General features: G+C 45.6%; 1 protein-coding gene across 1 annotated transcript; it reads left to right on the top strand.

Moving 5' to 3' along the window:
- Window positions 1-1537: 1537 nt before the first annotated feature.
- On the top strand, window positions 1538-16441 carry LOC149364059 (46 kDa FK506-binding nuclear protein-like). The gene is made up of 9 exons (XM_089574058.1): window positions 1538-1774; window positions 2007-2096; window positions 4221-4490; window positions 6815-6982; window positions 8782-8900; window positions 11808-11888; window positions 12371-12523; window positions 14860-14986; window positions 16260-16441. Exons 1-9 carry the CDS (start codon window positions 1765-1767, stop codon window positions 16385-16387), a joined length of 1146 nt encoding a protein of 381 aa, XP_089430184.1. The 5' UTR covers window positions 1538-1764; the 3' UTR covers window positions 16388-16441.
- Window positions 16442-20145: the final 3704 nt, after the last annotated feature.

The following is a 20145-nucleotide window of genomic DNA, read 5'->3' as shown; positions in this document are numbered from 1 at the left end:
TTTTCGCTGAGTTACAGTGAGGAGACGCGGGGATAGATGTGGAATGCAGGTGTTGCTTCCACGCGGCTGACCCCGTTTCGGTGCCCAAACAAAAAAACTCCGAACAGAGCCGAGCAGCCGCCACACCGAAACGAAGGCCCACACGCCTTCAACTCCACACGACGCGACGTGCAACGACAAATTCACTATCAACACGCACCCGAGAGTTGGCAGGACACACATATGCCATAAACACTGTTGCGGTTTAGTGTCAAGTAGTTCGTAATGATCACCTACCGGTGATCTCGTATGTGGCGACGGGGGAACCGTGTCAGCAGACGTTCGCAATACGACATAAGCAGTAAAGCGCGGCCGTCCGCGGATGAATTTCTATAGCATGGAAGCAACAGGGCTGTACTATGTTTTCTTACTCGAATATGACGGCAGTGAGACGAGGTGGGCGTTTATCTGCTTCCTGATGAGTTAGGCCCAAGTTGGCAATGACTGCGACCGAAACTGAGTGTCACACATACACGCGAATCGCTGGTATTATCTCAGACTGACAAAAGGATCGGTCGACTACAGTGTTAAGCGCAAGACCAGCATCTACCAGTAGCATGCTTACGTTCTACTTTTCAGAATAATTGCACGAAGTTTTGTAAAACAGTGAATCACGGAACGTCTAGTACGTTATTGACGACTGGGCAAAACTAGACAGACAATTTCCAACGCAGGGTGAGAATAAAGGTGTCAACCCATGAAAAATGATGTCTTTTCACACTGGCAGGTGTTTTAACCGTCGGTGTTTGTCACAATATGATGTTCTTGCAGCAGATTTGCTGATGTTCAATAAAACTGCAGCTACAGCTGCTTTAGCATGGCGACTCACCGGGAGGTTACCAGCGGCAAGCCAAAGGCAGGGGTCGCTACAAGGCCGTTCAAACTGTCGCACAACACATGTCACGTCGTTGGCTTCACTGGTATTTCGAAGCACAAGTGACAATCACACGTCACGCTGAAACTTTCCGAAGATTTCGGTGTTGGTACGCCATTATACTAAACAAAATGGCGCTGAGCTGAGCTGTGCATGTAGCCCAACTGTCGTAAAACTGTTGAGTTATAACCACGCTTGAGCGAGTGGCAGAGAAGCAGTGAAATATGGTATTTTTGAAAGTAATAAAGCCACTATAAAATTCATTATTCGCAACACATGTGTACAGCGCTGCGGCTGGTCTAAAAAAATACCATAAAGAGATAAAAGCCAAAACCACCAAACGTTTGCAGTTTGTTAATTCATAGTAGTGCCACTTAAAGTGCATTGTTGCAAAGAAATGAAGCTGATCACGACTGTAGCGTTCTCTTTAAGCAACAAATTTTTTATTGTGATTGTAATTTATTAACAAATTTTACGCAGATAATGCAGTTGTATTCGCAGTTACGTTGTTAGTTATTTTTATAGAAACATAACTTATTCAATAAAAAAAATTTTTTTTTTTGTGAGGGGCGCGCAAATCGCTTGTAGAACAAATAATTGTTTTCTTCCACACAGTGCAGTTCGAGGGCTACACATTTCTGGACGGCACCTGGGGCGCCCTCTGTTCGCGCACGGTGAAGAAGCGTGCGTCAGTGGCGCCGGTTCGCGCGTGTGCCTTTTTCTGTGCGCGGCTTGCGTTCCATGCGTCCTCTGACAAGGCAAGGCAAAGCGCGGCAGTAGCGAAGGATCTGTAACCGCTGCGTGAACACTGAGACGATCCATCGCGTGGCAGAAGCGACAGGGCGGGAAAAATGTTTTGGGGTAAGCGCATGTTCTTTATTCCTCGTATTGCATGCGCCGGTACCGGTTGCAGTGAGGTAGCATGATAATAGTTCAGTTTTAGTGATTCTAGTTCTAAACAATAAGACGTGGTGATAGGACCACGTGGGTGGCACAACTATCGCGTTGTGTCTTCTGTAGTTGTGCTTTAATGGGGACAAATGATCTCGAACGACCACAGTGCGTACTACATGCCGACCGCCGTCTTTTGCAGGCGTCACTTTGGAGAGCGGGAAGCGCTATTCCCAGGTGGTCGATACTTCGTATCACCTATCCATGGCTGCTTTGGAGCCAAGACAGGGAGGTAAGCCGGCACACAGTCTATCTTTGCACGACGAAGTGGTTTCTCCCAACACCCCGCATCGCCAAAGTTATTTGCATCATCTGTGCTCCAGCTTGTCTAGCCGGTAGGGTTTCGCGAGTGGTAGCATAACTCGCTTTTGTGGTTGGTAAACTTAGCGCAAAGCATGAATAATAGCTTAAAAGATTTCACAATCAGGGCAGGAAATCACAGTACTAGTGCGGCCTTGTAAACGGCGTTTGTTTAGCTACGCGTGAGATTTCTCTCTGTCGCATGGTGATTTGTCACTTTGCCTTGCTCATAATAAGTGGTCGCATTTTTGGCTTAAATTGTAAGTGGTGGCTTTGACAGCGCACATCGGAGCATGTGGCAGTAAGCGGATTAGATACGCGCGCAGGCTTTCACAACTGTCCTGTTCCACCAACATGGCACCTGATGTGAAGTCTGTACAAGCCACCCCTAATTGTGTCATTCTTTTTATTAAGAACTAACGAGCAAGTCATATTCATGAGCGTTGTAAGTATTGTACTTAAGTCCGTAACCATTTAGTTAGCATCTCGTAATGGCCGCATAATACATCTTGAGCACCTTTCATTTTTCACCGAAAACAACTTTTTGCCATAATTAAGCCATCAACAGTAATCAGCTGTCATGTGGAGCATTATCCAAGCCATTTTATATCTCTTGAAATGGAAATTGCCTCGTGATGTGAGGATATGATGAGGAACACTGTCAGTCTTGTTTTCCTTTTTATATGGGTCGAGTCCTCCGAAACACTATCATTATAAGTGAACATTAGCAGTGGCTCAAGGCAACACAGTAGACCTCTCAGTTGTAAACAATGTGACATCAAGGGTGCGCAGCCCAATGGGCTAAATTGTCCACTTTTACCTCTGAAACAGTTTCTCACAGTGGTCGAGCATGACCTCGACCACTGTCGACCACTGTCGAGGTTGAAACTGGAATTGAGCCCTATATTAAAAGCAAAAATTTTTTCATTATGTGCCCAAGTGAGCGTTAACACCCTCTGCTAAGTGGCATTGTAGTCAGCTTCGTGTTACCTACTTATTCACTTAATCATTTTGCCAAGTCAGTGTTGCTGAAGTATTGAAAGCATGTTTTGTAAGTAACAACGCATCAGCTGGCAACTAGTCCTGTATCCACCGATCCACTCCAAATGCACATGAAACTAGACAGCCGTACCGGTTAGTGACAAGTAGGAGTAGTAACAGTGCTGGTTATGCTGCCTTGGTTACAGCATTTTCCGCAACATCTGAAAACGGTGCAAATGCTCTAAACGCAGCCTTTCATGCTTAGAACCTTCTCTCAGGAATGGGTCGAGTCAGCAGTCCTTAGAAAAATTTTGTTTTCCTTCTCAGGCAGAGAACCTATACTGCATGCATTGCTTGGTATTGTAAATTAGAGCTGTGCACGGGCTCGGGCCGGCCCGAAAGCCCGTACCCGGCCCGGCCCGCGGGCCGGGCTCGGGCCTTGCGGAAGTCTATTCGCCCGGGCCGGGCTCGGGCCACGGTATATTTGTCTCGGACGGGCCGGCCGGGCTTCGCGATCGCGATTGCTCCTGTGTGGCTCCAGCCCCCTTGCTCAGAGTTTGAGCTATCACAGTTTTGGAGAAGCAAGGCAGCGACATACCCAAAGCTTTCTCTTCTTGCCAAGAAAGTGTTAGCCATTCCGGCTACCAGTTCAAGCAGCGAGAGAAATTTCAGCGATGCCGGGTTCATTATGCAGGAGCGCCGCACTTGCCTCAAGCCGTCATCAATGGACGATTTGTTGTTTTTACATAATAACTTGGAGTGATAACTCGCTACATGCGCCGTGTTTGCATGTACTCACTAATTTTCATCTAGACCATGAGAGCCGAGCTTTTTAAAAACACTGAAATAAACTGATTTTCCTTAAATTATCTCTTTCTGTTTCGTCGTCACTTCAATTTCAGTTTTGCAGGTCGGGCCGGGCCCGGGCCGGGCCTTAACTCGGGCCGGGCCCGGGCGGGCTTAGGTTTCTTCAGTGTCGGGCCGGGCCTCCGTCAGTAGTGCAGGGCTCGGGCCGGGCGCGGGCTGAAATTTGCGGCCCGTGCACAGCTCTATTGTAAATGTTGTTTCCACGCAGGGGAGCCTGTCATGGTGATGTTGGAACATGGAAAGGCGGACTTCCTCCTCTGCACACTGGACCAGGGCAGTACGCGACAGATGCCACTGGACCTCAACTTTGTTGAGGGAGAGGAGGTGACCTTCTTCCTCAATGGCAAAGGCACCGTGCATTTGACGGGCTACTTGACTGATGGCCTAGAGGATGATGACGAATCTTCAGATGAGGAAGTGTCTTTACCAGATGAGGAGGAAGAGGACCAAGGAAACGAGCTCGCCGTGGACCACGAGCGTAAGCTGCTCTTAATAGTTTCTCACTTTATCATCTGCTTGGCTGCCTGCTTATTGGCACATCCTGTGCCAACTTTAGCAGCATACAAGAAGGACGTCATGGGAGAGGCACGAACTGAAGACTTCAGTGACTCTGGAGCTGTATTATGCACTTTATTGTGTGTCGCTACAGAAAGTGACATCGTCCACTCTTTTGCATTGTTTTGTTTGTAACACTTTTATGATTTGAAATGCGTGACTTGGTAAGAGGATTGTGATGCACACACTAAATGCAAAGAATAGAGGGTCAGTATCTTTATTGTTTTTATTTGTCGACAAACCATACCGTTTTATAGTTCCAAACAAACAGCGTCTATGTACTTCTTGCACATGTATGTCGTTTGATTGGAACTATACAAGTTTGGGTTGCACTGGTCTGGGACATCTGTCCACACAGGCCAACAGTAATCCGTCCTGAGTGTCCCCTTTAGTACAGAAAACCTTATCGCATTGCTAAAGGGTACTGAGGTGTCGCTGATGGGTCCCTCTCCTGTTTTGTATTGATATGACATGCCTCCAAAATTTTATGAGCTATTCACACAGCAGCCTATTTGTTCCAAGTAGGACTTATGACATGTTAATGGGATTTTATAGATTACCTCCAAACCACAATCAGCGTAGGGCATGACAAGTTGCTTAAGGCAACCTTTTTCTTCTTGCATTCAATGCCTGTGCACAAGTGGGCTTGTTTCCGAGGTCCAAAACAGCTGCTGGCGCTTTATGCCTGCTGTCAGCTTTCAGAAGATTATGGGAAAACGCATGTGGGTATGACACAACAGAGGAGGCATTTGTCCTGTGTTCTGCGGACTGGGTATATGTTCCTTATTGTGCCACAATCCTCTTACTAAGTATGTACTGGGACTTTTTTTTTTTACCATGTCCCCAATGTAGACGGAGAGCTCAGCGCAGTAAGGCCGACTCACTTTTCTTCCTCTATGCTCGTCTTTTGCTACACTTTGTCGTGGACACAAATCGCATGACATTTTATTTCTTTCGCAGACGAAGCCCTCAGGACTAGTTAAGCAGGTTCTCGAGGGTGGAATGTTTTGAGCCGAGGGTCATGCACCACCTTGGTCTTGTGCGAGCAGTGGTCATTGTCAATAAGGTGCAGTATGACGTAGTTCAGATTACTGATGCACTAAAGCGCTGCAAAAGGGCCATTGTAGTGTGACAGAAGCTTCTGACACAAGCCACACTTACAGAATGACATCCACAGCCACACTAAATCACCGGAGACATAAAAGATGTGCTCATGTCGGATATTGTAGTGCTGCTTGGAGCATGCCTGCTAATCCAAAATGTGGATGCGGGCAAATCAGTGTGCTTATCCAGCTCGGCACAGAATGGCGGCGATAGAAGGGTCATCATAGAGATAGACAGGAAGGCCAGTTGTCTCACGTTGCACAGTGTTGTATGTGTATGGAACGAAAGGCAGGATGTCTTCCCAGTTCTTATGATTGGAAGCAACATATAGAGCCAGCATAATGGTGAACGTGCAGTTTGTGCATTCAATGAGGCCATTTGTTTGGGAATGATATGATCCTGAGTGACGGAACTTGCATGCACAGAGACAAAAAAAAGCTCTTCAACCAATGCAACATCGGGAACAGTGCAGAACAGTATCGCAGCTACTTCAGGGTATGGTTTTAGGTGGTAAACAGGCACAACGACATATTGGTTACCATTGGAAGACCATAGAGCGGTCGGAGATGTGACAAGGTGCAGCTGTCCTGTGGACGTGACATAGAGGGCTTGAAACTGCCATGGCTACATAGTGTTGAGTCATTTGACGCATTTTGGGCCTGTGAAATCGCTCCAGTGTGTGGCGAAGGGTCCGGGCAACTCCCAAGTGAGACGTAGCATTGTTGCACATCAGTTGAAGAATAGGAATGCAGAGACTAAATTCTTGTGAAGTAAACTGGCATGAACGCAGAAACGGTTAACAGGTGAGGCACTTGCGGTGTCAAAGAGCGGCGTCAATGTCTTGTCCATGTGTTGTTCACAGTCTACAGAGCATAGATCGTAGTTTTTCTTATAATCAAAGTTAGGCACACTGCTAGTCGGAACCCAGGAAATGCATGGGGTCAAGACTTTAGCCTGCTGTGCACAGCTGTCATGTGGGGCTTCATCACGGCTTGCGGGGTCCTGGTTCCAAAGCAGTTCCTCGCGCAGAATATGTCGAATCATGTCAACCATAGACGCACAAGCGGTAATGATATATTAATGAACAAGTATTTTTAGTGAGGGCCAATGAGTAACTTTTGTCTCTCCTCCTCTCTCATTCAGCCCAGAAGCCATCGAAGCGTAGCAAGAAGGCCAAAAAGCTCCCAACGCCTGTGCTGCCGGCATTCAATGGGGAGAGTGAAGATGAGTCTGACACTGACTTTGATGTGGACCAGGTGGAAGACGAAACAGAAGATGAAGATGATGAGGATATAGATGAGGAGTCCTCAGGTTAGTGATCTTTGAATACAGCATTGTTCCGCATAAGCCGGACACTGGCCTGTTGAAAACTCAAACTGTGGTGCTCATTTAAGGTTAAGTACCCTTTTTGAGTGGGCTTAGCACAGAGCATTTCTTCACATTTTCCACAAAATATTCTTGAGTGTGTTCCTATCCAGCGTGCACTGCACGAAATAAATTTGATAGCCTACTGTGTTGGGTCACAGGATTAGTTACCTTACAGTCACCTAACTTTAATGTTGTATTCTCTGCTGTTTTTTGCAACAGTGCCACCTGAGGCAAATATGGCAGTCAAATTAAAATGTTTTATTAGAAATATTAACAATCCCAAAACCAGATTTGAAAATTGTAGCATTAAAAGGTTGCAACAACTCTATATAAACACCACCGCAGTGGTTAAAGGGATCATGAAATGGTGTATACTGAGGTCAGGGAAAGTGCACAAGCAATGGATATTTCATCGCTTGTCTACACACTGCAAAAATTTTTCAGCTAGCTTCATAAACACCAAAGATAACGGCGATTAAGAATGATGCTCCTTCCATTGAGGAGGCGCACCCATACTGTTCACTGATATCATCATGGTAGGGAATGAATGGTGAGGTGTCACCCTATTCAGTTGCTACTGCGAGCAGTGATTTTTAAAAATTATTTGTAAAATATAGCGCCCACGCAGAGCTTTTAAACTTGGCTCAAATATTCAAAAGACCACCTCTACTGATATGTTGCACTAGAATATGACCATCTAAATCATTTCAGGGTCCCTTTAATGGCTACGGTGTAAATGCTGGTAACAGTGCAGTGATCATTAAGTAGATTGCTTAAGACATGATGTTTTGCTATGGATTGAGGTTATCAATAAATTCTGAATTTTGTGCACTGCTGAGGCTCTGCATTGGGATACTGCATTCAGTTATAAAATGAATGCGAGTTTCCCAGTTTCGTGCAACAGTAAATGTTGTTGCAAACAAATGACATTAGGGTTGCAGGGTACAGCTTGAAAGAAACAGTAGTTGACGACAACGTGTGGCTTGCAGGGTACTGTATCACTTTGCTAACCAATCACACCTCTAAGGAAATATGACAGAAGCCAACAGCCACAGAAACCAAGGGGCACAGGGGATTTTTTTAAATTAATTTATTTATTTTGTGGTGTTGATCAATTTAGAATATTACTGAATATGTTATCGCTTAAAGCTAATTGATTAGAAAAGCAGAAGAAAAAACAACCACATGCCGCCGGTGGGATACGAACCCACGATCTCCGAATTACGCGTCCGGTGCTCTACCTCTGAGCTACGGCAACGGCTGTCAGATCTTCTGCTTTCGGGGGTATTTATATTTACAAGTAACCTAACCTTTGAGAGTGTTCATCAGCGCCACCCACGTTCATAAGCGGCGGACGTAGAACGTCCTGAGTTACCGCAGGTGTGACGTAGAACGTCATCGAACGGAGAGGGTGGAAGCTGCGTGAGACATTTTAATATTTCATTCTAGTAAACAACTCAGAGGCATCAAAATCCTTGCACATAAAATATTGTCTCATGATCAGCTTTTCGTTAAGGTAGTGGGAAAGGCTTTCACAGAAGGCTATTTTTCTTGTCGCTGGGAAACAGTGTGTGGGAGCCATGAGTGTGGGTGGAGCTTCATTGCAGACGTCACTTGTGTGAAATGACATTAAGTTTTCCATGTGAGAGGATTATTGCTTTTGTATTTAATGTAAGTAGACTGCTTAATTTGTGAAAGGGCTGGAGTAAGTATTTAAAAACGTCTTTCATGTGGTTGCGCAGAAGAAGAGGAGGACCCTCAACCGTTGTCACTTGTACAGCCAAAGCACTCGCCACAAAAACGCCCTGCAGACAAAGCGCTTGGAAACGCTACCCCATCGGGTGAAAAGCGTGCCTTGACGGTACGTCTACATTTTGTTAAAGAGCTCAGCCTTTAGCATGTGCATGACTGTATGAGGATTTGTTAATGGACTGTTGGCTTCAGCTGCCTGGTATTCGCATGCATGATCGTGCCACTGGGTTATGCACAGGCGATGATTGGAGGTAGGGGTGAGAAATAAAGGAAGGGTAAGAGCTGGTGAATGCGAGGTGTTTTTCTTTTTTACAGCGTACTATGATGCCATTTAGCCAGTTTTGCATAATGCATTATGAGCAATTGATTACTTGTAATCAGTTACATCTTTTGTAATTTTGTAATTCAGTTACTTTTTTCTGTAATTGATTGCTAGTATGCAGTTACTTTTTTTTTTTCCAAAAATAAGTTGTAGCCAATGATCCAGCTATGAGGACCTCAGTCTGAAGGCAAGCACTCGTGCTAGCAGGGATGTTTCCTTCATGACCGAGCGACCACAGACCTGCTGTGGAGAGAGAGAGAAAGAAAAACATTAATTTTCTGACCATGATCGGGGTCGGAGAAACAGGCACGGTCGTGTTTGGACTGCAACCAGCTCACCACTGCCTTTTACGGCAGTTCTCATCCTGAGAAACCCCCATCCTCTCGGATGACGCCGCAACTTTCCTCCCATTACACCCAACATGGCGGCTTCCACGCACAGCAACAACGAGGCGCAGTGCTTCATAGAGGCTCTGGGCACTAGCATCGAAGTTTAAATAACATCGAGCTGCTGCGCGAGGTGTTCATACGTTATAATACTGCCCGTCCCTCCAGTGTATACATTGAGAGTGTTCAGTCAAGCTGCGATGTCTTCATGAGGAAACTTGGGAAAATTAGCGATGACATCATCGAAAAACCGTTCCTCGTGAAAATTAACTTGTAACAAAATGTCAACCAAGCCACAGTGTTTCATTGTAGTCTGAGTAAATTTGTGTAATGGCAATAAATGTTAGAAGGAAAATAACGCAACGGCAATCAATTAGTTCTTTGTACTTGTTGAGTTACTTTTCTGGGGCTGTACTCACTGTCGTCAGTTGTATTTCAGATGGAGTAATTGTAAATGTATAATCGGTTGGTTATTTTCTGTAACATGTACAAGACCACATTTACCCTAGTGAAAATCCTTTGTACAGCTGGATTGTAAATTTAATCGAGAGTGCCGGTCAGTACTGACACTGCCTCCACAAATGCTATGTGCAGTGATAAGCCTGAGCTGACATGAACGTTTAGAAGTGCCCTGTATCGAATGCAATTAATGCAGATCATAAAGCACAAAACTGCATTTTCCGCAGTAGGTCTACACATTATATATGTGATGCTACTGTAGAGATACGCATGGCAGTTGACACAGGCGATCTCGGATGTATCAAATTATTCCTTATATCAAACTGTTAGAAAATCTCCTTGAAAAATCTCTTCCAGAAGTACAGCAGCGTTCTCCGTGTTTATCGAACTCCCATTCAGTGGAACATTTGATATATCGAACTGCGCCCCTGCAAGTGGTGCCTTTCCTAACAATGCTTCTGCAAATACTTCTTGTGCACGGTGCCAGGTTGGCTGTGCAGCCTTCGGCACCTGCTGGGAGCGCTAGTGCTGTGAAACTGTGGGACAAAGTGACCGTGGGGTGTGCTTTAGTGTGACCTTTGGGCTGGCGCACTTAGTTTCAGTGCGACACTGCTGGCATGCGGTGAAGCCAGCCTAACTGATTGAGGGCTTGCAGCAGCTTTCGTATGGCCTGCTTCCCTGCTAAAGGTGATGCAAACGTCAACTGTAGCCAGCCTAGTTTTAGTTGTGGTATCATTGCATTTATAGCGTACCGGCAACAGAATTATACCCGTGCCACACGGACAGATTTAATGCCATTAAGTGCTTACTGCCTTAAGTTTTAATGGCATTCGTGCGGTGCCACACGCATAAATTTAATGGCATTAGCCTTACTGCCATTCGAGACCTACTGAGTTTGCCACAACTAATTCGCCCGTGCAATGTGTACTCTCGTTCCCATTCCACACGCAGAAAAGCATGCAACTTTGTTAGTAACAACTTCCTAACCAGTAGGAAATAGTCAATTCTTAACTTTCAGTAAGATGAGGCATCTATACCGCATTTTCGATGTGAAGAGCGCCATTTTAACCAGCCTTATTGACAAGTACTCTCGACTTATGTGCTGACATGCGAGTTTATGGCTACTTTTTCGACTTGTAAAGCAGGAACAGCCGTATTTTCTGGAAAATAGTTTTATACATTGTATTTGAACAACATTCCCGATATATTGTGCTCATTAGGAATGTTTATATTCAGATGAAACTTTTGACTACCTTGCAAGCGTTATCGTCATCGTCACTTTCGATAATGGCATTAAATGTGGACGTGTAGCACGAACTCCGAAAATAATGGCATTAACAAACTTAAGGCCTTAAGCATTTACTGCCATTTCTTGTGCGCGTGTGGCACGGGTATTAGACCTCTTATGATCAATGGCAGCTTCTTCCAGAGCACCGTCCACTGTGGCTGCAATGCAAAGTGAGCTAAGCCTAGTGACACCCAGCGAGCATTGTGCTGCCAGTTTGCCGGCGGGCAGCATGTTGCTGCAGGAGGCACGCCGTTAGCATGGGTGCACTGTATCCACTCTTCTGAATCACAGCTAAGCTTATGTGTTGCCATGTTTTATATATCAAGCTGTTTTGCGAGCCCCTTCGAGTTCGGTATATCTGGGATTGACAGTACTAGGCAGTTGGAATTAATCGGGAGCCCTCCACTTTAGTGTCCTGTATAATCCACAGCATGGAGTTTAAAAATGCGCTTTGATGTGATGTGTGGATGTATGTCACGTGCTGTTTCATTTGTGTTCAAATGGTTATACCTCTTCTTTCCGGCCCACACATGACCATACTCCCTATCTCCTTTTATGCAGCCTTCGTCTTCACCCGGGGATGCCGTGGCGAAAAAGAAACGCAAGAGAAACAAGAAGCAGCGGAGCGAAACTCCCACTGCAGTAAGTAGCCAGTACTAATGGGAGTGGCAAAGTGATTGTGCTTCAAAGAAACCAGCTGATCTTGATGCAGAACTAACTACTTACACTGTCGGTGTGAAGTCGGGAGCCAGTTGTCCAATTTAAAGATTTGTTCAAACTTAAGTTCGAGCATCTTGACTCATGGCTGATGTTACGGCTACCCCGAGACCAACAGCATGGGGTGTGCACTGTAACTGGATGGCAGCATCGGATAAAATTTTGTTGCATTTCAGCTTCTTTCATGCTGTCGAAATGGGGTGCAGTTCCACATTTCTCACAAAGGAGAGTTTTAAACTGAAGTTGCTTGAATGAATCCACATATGAAGGCAGTGCAATGTGCTGTACAGAAAATACTTAATGGTTGTTTACGTTCGTGTGAATTTGCAGACTTTTGTGCTCAGGGTAATGGCAGTAGCTCTATGCGGATGAAAACTTATTGATGTTGCACGCACGTTTGTTTACAGGATTTATATAATGCACAGGCTGAGCCCCAGGGAGCAGCCAGAGCAGCGCACACACAAGAAGACAAAGGGGCTGCTTTGACTCAGCTGCCCGGAGGTGTGGTCAGCACTGATTTGCGGGTTGGCAGCGGCCCTCCGGCCAAACCTGGCCGAGTCGTAAGTGTGGCAGCAAAGTTTTTTTCATGCAGGGACAGTGGTTTTCCTCTGCCATCAGCTACTGCATTTGTAGCAAAGGTGCGAAAGGGAAAACCTTATGGTGCCGACTTCTTGCACTTGGTAGCTTCAGTTCAACGTAGTCCTTATTTCAACAAAGTCCTTGCACACTTCTTTTGTAGAGGAGCACAGAATCATTTACGTAGCGGCAGGTGATCAAGGCTGGGCTTGCAACCGTGGGGTGTGAGAGCTAGTCTGATAAAAGCAGGTTTTTCCAGTCAAAAGACCCCCTTCCAGACATTGACATTGGCCGATTCTCATGAACCTGCTAGCGTCAGTGGTGTGACGATGTAGGGAGGGGATTGTCCCTTTCATCTGCCACTCCCTGCATTGTCACGGGGAAAAGCCGCTTTTTCTTTACTTTTATCCGACTATAAGGTGCAGGTGGTTTTCTGCAAATGTTTCCTGTCAGTTTTACTTGTCGTGGACCTGTTCTCGATTTTGCTGCCCATGAACTTAAGCTGTCTCTGTGGGCTACTTAAAAGTAGTTCGCCAGTCACAGCTACTATGATGCTGGCTGTCGGATACTGCTCATACTGTCAGACCTAGTATCTCATAGTAAGTACTGCAAAACCTCGTTAAATTTGGGCTTCAAGGGAGTGCAGAAACATCCAAATGTCGAGTTATCAAATGGTCCTCACAAAACTGCCAGAAACCGTTTGCATGAAAGTATCATTTATAAGGTGAAAAACTGGACGTTAATCACCTTTTTTTGGTAAATGGTAAAGGTCGATGCGGTAACGCTTGAGCTTCGCATGTGACGTGCGTGGAGTTTCGGTGCCCTGGAATAACGAAAATACCACGCAGATGGAAGCGTGGTATTCAGATCGGTAACTCAGGCAGAGCAATTGCTGACAAGCCACTGCAAGGCTAATCCCGCCTGCGCATTCACACCCCCACAGCGGAAGCAACGGGAGGGAGTGTGCATACGAGGGGCTGATAGGTACCGTCGCCAAAAACTATGTGACCGACTCCCTCCAGGCCTATCAGGAGCGCGCCATCTCAATACACCTGCCATTGCGTGCATGTCAGAGGGGTTTGGGAAACAATGTAGTAGTATGCAGTTACGGCCTGAGGACAAATATTTGAACAGTCGCTTGTCGAGCAGGTCATACCTCGACACAATGCAACTGCGGGAGTCGATTCGAATTCTGAAGGGCGTCCAGATATAATAGCCCCTTGTATAAGATGTATACATCCACATATAATAAGTAGTTTTCTTCCACGTATACCTCACGACGCAGTCACTAATGGAAGCAGGACAACCGCACTTCGCAAGATGTCAGGAGCACGAAAGCAGTGCGTGGTCACTTTTAAAAAGGAAGTGATTTTAGCTGCCGAAAACAACCACACTGCGTCAAGTGCTGCTACATGGAATGGATTAGGCACGGAGTACCTGCATTTAGTGCTGCCAGGCCTCTCCAGCCACGCTTTGCATTTGGAACGCAAATGCTTGGGCCAGCATTCCCGAGCAGCGAGCTCGTCAGTCGTGCTTTCGAGAAATGCAAGGTGTTGGAACGCACTCAATGGTACCAAAGAAGAGTTTCAATGGAAAGGCATTTCTGGCAAGGGATTCTCAGAAGACAGTACACCCGACGACGATAATCACTACTGCCCCAACTCCAAGGACACTTCCGACATACACGTAGACACCGCGTACCTGCATGCACACGCATGTGCCTGAGCTGGTCTGTGCGTGTGCAAGGCACGAGACGCAAGTGGGTGCAAGCGTGCCACCCAGATTTGTTTTGCATGCCAGATATCAGTGCTCGCGCTGCAGTCCCGCACACGCACCGGAAGCAGTGCGCCAGTTTGCAACAAACATAGGTCTGCAGGGCTCTTGCGATCGCTGAGGCGACTGTGAACTGCTCTTTTCTTCAGGGCGTGATATTAATGATGAGTGCCGGTGTGGGGTGGCACTAGAAGCCCCACCCCGCGAGTGTCCATCAGTTCAGAAGTCAAGTATGAAATGCAGTGAAAATAATTGCTTTCGGTGAACTTTCTTCACTCGCATTATACACGGACGAAAAGTTTTTTTTTTCCCGATTTTGCTGTCGCCAAATTAGACCTCGTATTATGTGCCGGTTTTTACGGGTACATGGCGCTTGGCAAGGCTCGGGCGACAGTCTGAATTAACAGGGCTAGAATTGGCGTGCTTTTATTGTACTGTGCGATACTGGCAGACTGTATGAAAAACTTTAAGGAAGTGTGATGTGATTTAGATGTGTTGACGCCACCCTTCAGAGATGAGAAAGGTTTTCGTTTCCCTCCATTCGCAGATGCACGTTTACTACACGGGTAGGCTGGCCAACAACAAAGTGTTTGACTCGTGCACGTCCGGAAAAGCATTTTCCTTCCGTCTCGGCAAGCATGAGGTCATCAAAGGCTGGGACACAGGAATCCGGGGTAAGTGCCAATGCTTGCTTTGTTCTCGGAGTAAATGACCATCAATAGAGCTAGTATACTGTGGCTTTGCAAGCAGGGGACTGGCGTGGCAGGCAAACACCTGTGAAGCGCTGATCCAGTTGCATGGAACAGTTTCACATGCTCATGTAGTAGAGTTCTCTTGTGTCACACACTGTTTTCAGCTGTTATACATAATCTACCCTGTGTTCTCGATACTCTCTTTATTAACTTCCAGGGAGTGAAAATCCATAAGAGAGACTGCAGCAAGCTATGAAATATAATGTGCATGTCTGGCAAGCGCTACTACCTGTCTGTTAGAATGTGATAAAATTGGCAATTTGTTCTGATCATAAATGCTTCAGAGCACATGATTGGCTGGCTTACACTGTTTACATTGGTAAATTGCAGCATGTGGTGCTGAGCAGAAATTGTGCTCACATAAAATAAATGTTTGCATTCACATTCCAGTGCTATTGTGGGGGTATTTTGGACACCACATTGCAGGTCATCGCTTAGGGCATAGTTTAATACCCGTGCCACACGGACAGACTTAATGCCATTAAGTGCTTACTGCCTTAAGTTTTAATGGCATTCATGCGGTGCCACACGCATAAATTTAATGGCATTAGCCTTACTGCCATTCGCGACCTACTGAGTTCGCCACAACTCATTCGCCCGTGCAACGCATACTCTCGTTCCCATTCCACACGCAGAAAAGCATGCAGCTTTGTTAGTAACAACTTTCTAAGCAGTAGTAAATGGTTAATTCTTAACTTTCAGCCAGATGAGGCATCTATACCGCATTTTCGATGCGAAGAGCGCTATTTTAAACAGCCTTATTGACAGGTACTCTCGACTTATGTGCTGACATGCGAGTTTATGGCTACTTTTTCGACTTGTAAAGCAGGAACAGCCGTATTTTCTGGAAAATCGTTTTTACATTACATTTGAACAACATTCCCGATATATTGTGCTCATTAAGAATGTTTATATTCAGATGAAACTTTTAACTAGCAAGCGTTATCGCCATCGTCACTTCCGATAATGGCATTAAATGTGGACGTGTAGCACCAACTCCGGAAATAATGGCATTAACAAATTTAAGGCCTTAAGAATTTACTGCCATTTCTTGTTCGCGTGTGGCACAGGTATAATAATGGACTTTTTTGTCATTTTTTAGCATTTCATGCCAGTGCACATCTTCCTGAGGAGTGAGTGCTGCCTTCTAAGCGTAGAGCAAGGTACATTTGAGCACTTTCAATTGCCCTTGCAGGTATGAAGGTGGGCGGAAAGCGTCGCCTGGTCATCCCTCCCAGTCAGGGATACGGCAACAGCCGCATGGGAGCCATTCCGCCGAACAGCACCCTGTTCTTTGACGTGGAACTCAAGGCTGTCTCCTGAAAAGCTCATGTCTCTTCTCATTAAAATTGTCATCATTTTTTTAACCTAGCATCATCCGGCCTCCCTTGCCCAAATCTGAACTCAAGCACTGAAGCAATATCCAGGATTGAGACGTGAAGTGCTTGTGTTCCTGGTATACACAGATCCAACAAAAGCAGGAAATTTACTATCTAGCGTCTCACCAAACAGAGCGCAGAAGTAAGGCCTACTCCTTTTCTTGTCATCGTGCTACAATACTGCGCCTAGTCGTGGGGGTTAGTGCCAACAACGTTGCCAGTTCAGAAAGACCTTATCGGCTGAGAGGCGTTACTTTGAAGCAAGCTTGCGCAGGCTATCTATAATATGACTAAGTTCGACCTGACTTCGCTCGCATTCAAGCATGGAGCAAAAGTGCAATCAGTGAATTGCTGCACAACCTTGTGCCAGCTGTCATAGTGAGCAGTCAAGCACCTACTCATCTTTGCCCACACGTGTCTGGCTAAAATAATTGGGCACCAATTAGTCGCCGACCTTATGCCAGCCATATACCATTGGTCGCTTGGGAATAGAAGTGCAACAATTTACTTATATCTGCCTGCTAGCACCAGCTCTCAATATGCATTTGTTGCATTAGTGCCCACCACAGGCAATGAATTGCAATAATAAACATTATAAAGTCTAAAATGTGCAGTGCAGTCCCAATTCTGTAACACAAAGTGGTGCTGCAGTGTCAGATGCACAAGCGTCAATGCAGAGAATGAATGCTGAATGAAGTTAAGTCGCAGCTCGTTGCAATGGACTTGCATGAACCAGGAAAAAGTACACTCTGTGCAAAACAAGGGAAGGATCGCAACAAAAATTTTAGCTTTTTGCCAGACGTGCTTTATTTTGAAAAGACTGTACGGTAACGCCTCTCTCAGCCGATTAAACAAAACCTGCAGTGACTTTGCACTGCTTTCTATTACATACACAGTTGCAGAACTTCAGCAGAGCAGTTGTCTTGATGCTCCAGAAACTCCATAATTGTCTTAATGTGCTGAGTGTTGTGCAATCTCACTTGCACAAATATGAGTCTTTTGCAGTACAACTTCAGTGATGGACTGCTGTGATCATTAAAGCCGACCTGCAGTAATCTTCTCACTGCAGTTCTACCACATAGCCGCAGAACTTGAGCAGAACAGTCATCTTGCTGCTCCAGGAAGTGTGGAAATATAACTTGACAGCTTCGATGTGCAGAACGACATTGTGCAAGCTGTGTAACCTGGAACTCACTCTGTTCAGCACTACCTTCATCTTCTTCATGGCTGGCAGTGATTGATGGATACCTTTGTAGCTGATGGTGGAGGTATACTTCATTTCAGACGCATGCTAAGATCTAGAACATCCATAGCTTGCCACGCCAAAGCTGGTTGGTCATCTCGTTGATGTGATGACAGCTGGAGGAGGACGGTTGAGCAGTTGAGTTCACAGTTGTAGGGCCTCACATTTGATGGAAGCGGGCTCTGCTGTGAACGCTTGGCGACGAGTTGTTACACGCCACAAATGTCCACTATAAAAGTTTGTTTCAGCCAAATTTTTACCCCAAATTTAATCTGCTGAATGTACAAGGACTAAATAAAACTAATGATGTCGCCCGTTATATCTCGATGTCTTTTATTTGGTTCTGTTGTCACGAGCATCAGCTGCAATATGCATGCCACTGATGATAGATTTTAGTAGTAGTGTAGGCTACAAGAGGTACCATAGTGGAAGAGTGTGGGTTAATTCCGACCATGTGTTCACTGGAATCTTTGTTAGTGGCTGTTTGAAATCCACGATTCTTTCATGTAAGTATCTGTCACTGGGATAGTTGTTACATGATGCAAGTATGATTAAAAAAAAGCACAAAACCGGAAGGAACTAGACGGGGTAAGTAGGTTGAGCACTCTAATTGAAGTCCGGGCTTTGTGCTATCATGACCTCGTGCATACAGACTAATGAAAGTTGAGACATTTGGCTAATACATTGCCACTTCCCAACAGCTATGTTCAACATCGGACAAAGTACAATTTTTATGTGCTGATGCTATGCTCTGGAATGCAAGGTACATTGTAGTGGAGAAGGCTCGGTTAATTTCAACCACTTGAGGCTCTCCAACGTGTGCTCCCATTGCATTGCATATAGGTTGCTTAGAAGCTATGGAACTAAGATGCAGAATTGAAGAAGCGTAGCTTGTTGGGCCAGTTGGTGCATGGTATGTAGAAAACCAGCGAAAAAGACGCATTCACAAGGAGGAGAAGTACACAGGACAACGCTGGAAACACAACTGAAAATTCTTTACTTCGCCAACATCAGAACAGGGCGCACATGCGCGAGAGCACCACAAATGCTATCAAAACAGCAAAACACAAAACTGATTAAGCGAGCGAAGAAACATGTGGCAACCTATGTCCCATTCATGAAAGTGTACTCTTTTGCCGTGAACCTGACAGAGCTGTCGCTGACGCATTCAGTACCTAACTGCTTGATTTTAAAAGCTTCTAAGATTTCTCGTTCTATCTGTGTTTTGCCGCGGCCGATGATTTTGACATTATGGAACAGAGGGGTGCAGTCTTTGCAGTGGTTGCAGTGTCTTGGAAGATTTGCTGCGTTGCCTGGCTGCAGCGAAGTGCGGTGCTGCCTCATACGGTCGTTGACGCATTGACCCGTTTGACCTATGTAGGCCTTACCACAGGACAGTGGGAGCGAGTAAACAACATCGGTTGTGCATTTGGTGAACATGCTCTGGTGTTTAACATTACATTTCTTTTTTGTGCTGATTTTTGAGATACGTGAACAAAGCGACGACAGTTTGGTGGGCGCAGAAAAGACTACCTTAACACCGTATTTCTTGGCTACCTTCTTAACGTTATGTGAGACTTTATGCAGGTATGGCATTACAGCAGGTCTGGATTCCTCACTAGGCGTTTCATCTCTTTTGTATTGTGACTTAAATTTACTGGTCAAACTTGTGAAGAGAGGCATTGCCAACCTTTGCCTCGGTAATGCTCTGCGCAGGTCTTGTGCACACAGTATGCAAAAGAGTTTCTTAGCGCAACTTGACCGCTTGAGGTCAGCGGGCTACCCTGAGGACGTCCTCGTTTCTATTGCTGAGACCTTGACCAGTAAATTTAAGTCACAATACAAAAGAGATGAAACGCCTAGTGAGGAATCCAGACCTGCTGTAATGCCATACCTGCATAAAGTCTCACATAACGTTAAGAAGGTAGCCAAGAAATACGGTGTTAAGGTAGTCTTTTCTGCGCCCACCAAACTGTCGTCGCTTTGTTCACGTATCTCAAAAATCAGCACAAAAAAGAAATGTAATGTTAAACACCAGAGCATGTTCACCAAATGCACAACCGATGTTGTTTACTCGCTCCCACTGTCCTGTGGTAAGGCCTACATAGGTCAAACGGGTCAATGCGTCAACGACCGTATGAGGCAGCACCGCACTTCGCTGCAGCCAGGCAACGCAGCAAATCTTCCAAGACACTGCAACCACTGCAAAGACTGCACCCCTCTGTTCCATAATGTCAAAATCATCGGCCGCGGCAAAACACAGATAGAACGAGAAATCTTAGAAGCTTTTAAAATCAAGCAGTTAGGTACTGAATGCGTCAGCGACAGCTCTGTCAGGTTCACGGCAAAAGAGTACACTTTCATGAATGGGACATAGGTTGCCACATGTTTCTTCGCTCGCTTAATCAGTTTTGTGTTTTGCTGTTTTGATAGCATTTGTGGTGCTCTCGCGCATGTGC

The sequence above is a fragment of the Amblyomma mixtum genome, chromosome 2, assembly GCF_055824585.1.
Source record: "Amblyomma mixtum isolate Tamu chromosome 2, ASM5582458v1, whole genome shotgun sequence".
Classification (NCBI taxonomy): Eukaryota; Metazoa; Arthropoda; class Arachnida; order Ixodida; family Ixodidae; genus Amblyomma; species Amblyomma mixtum.
The sequence above is the reverse complement of the archived record's forward strand: the minus strand, read 5'-3'. Positions and strand labels throughout refer to the sequence as shown.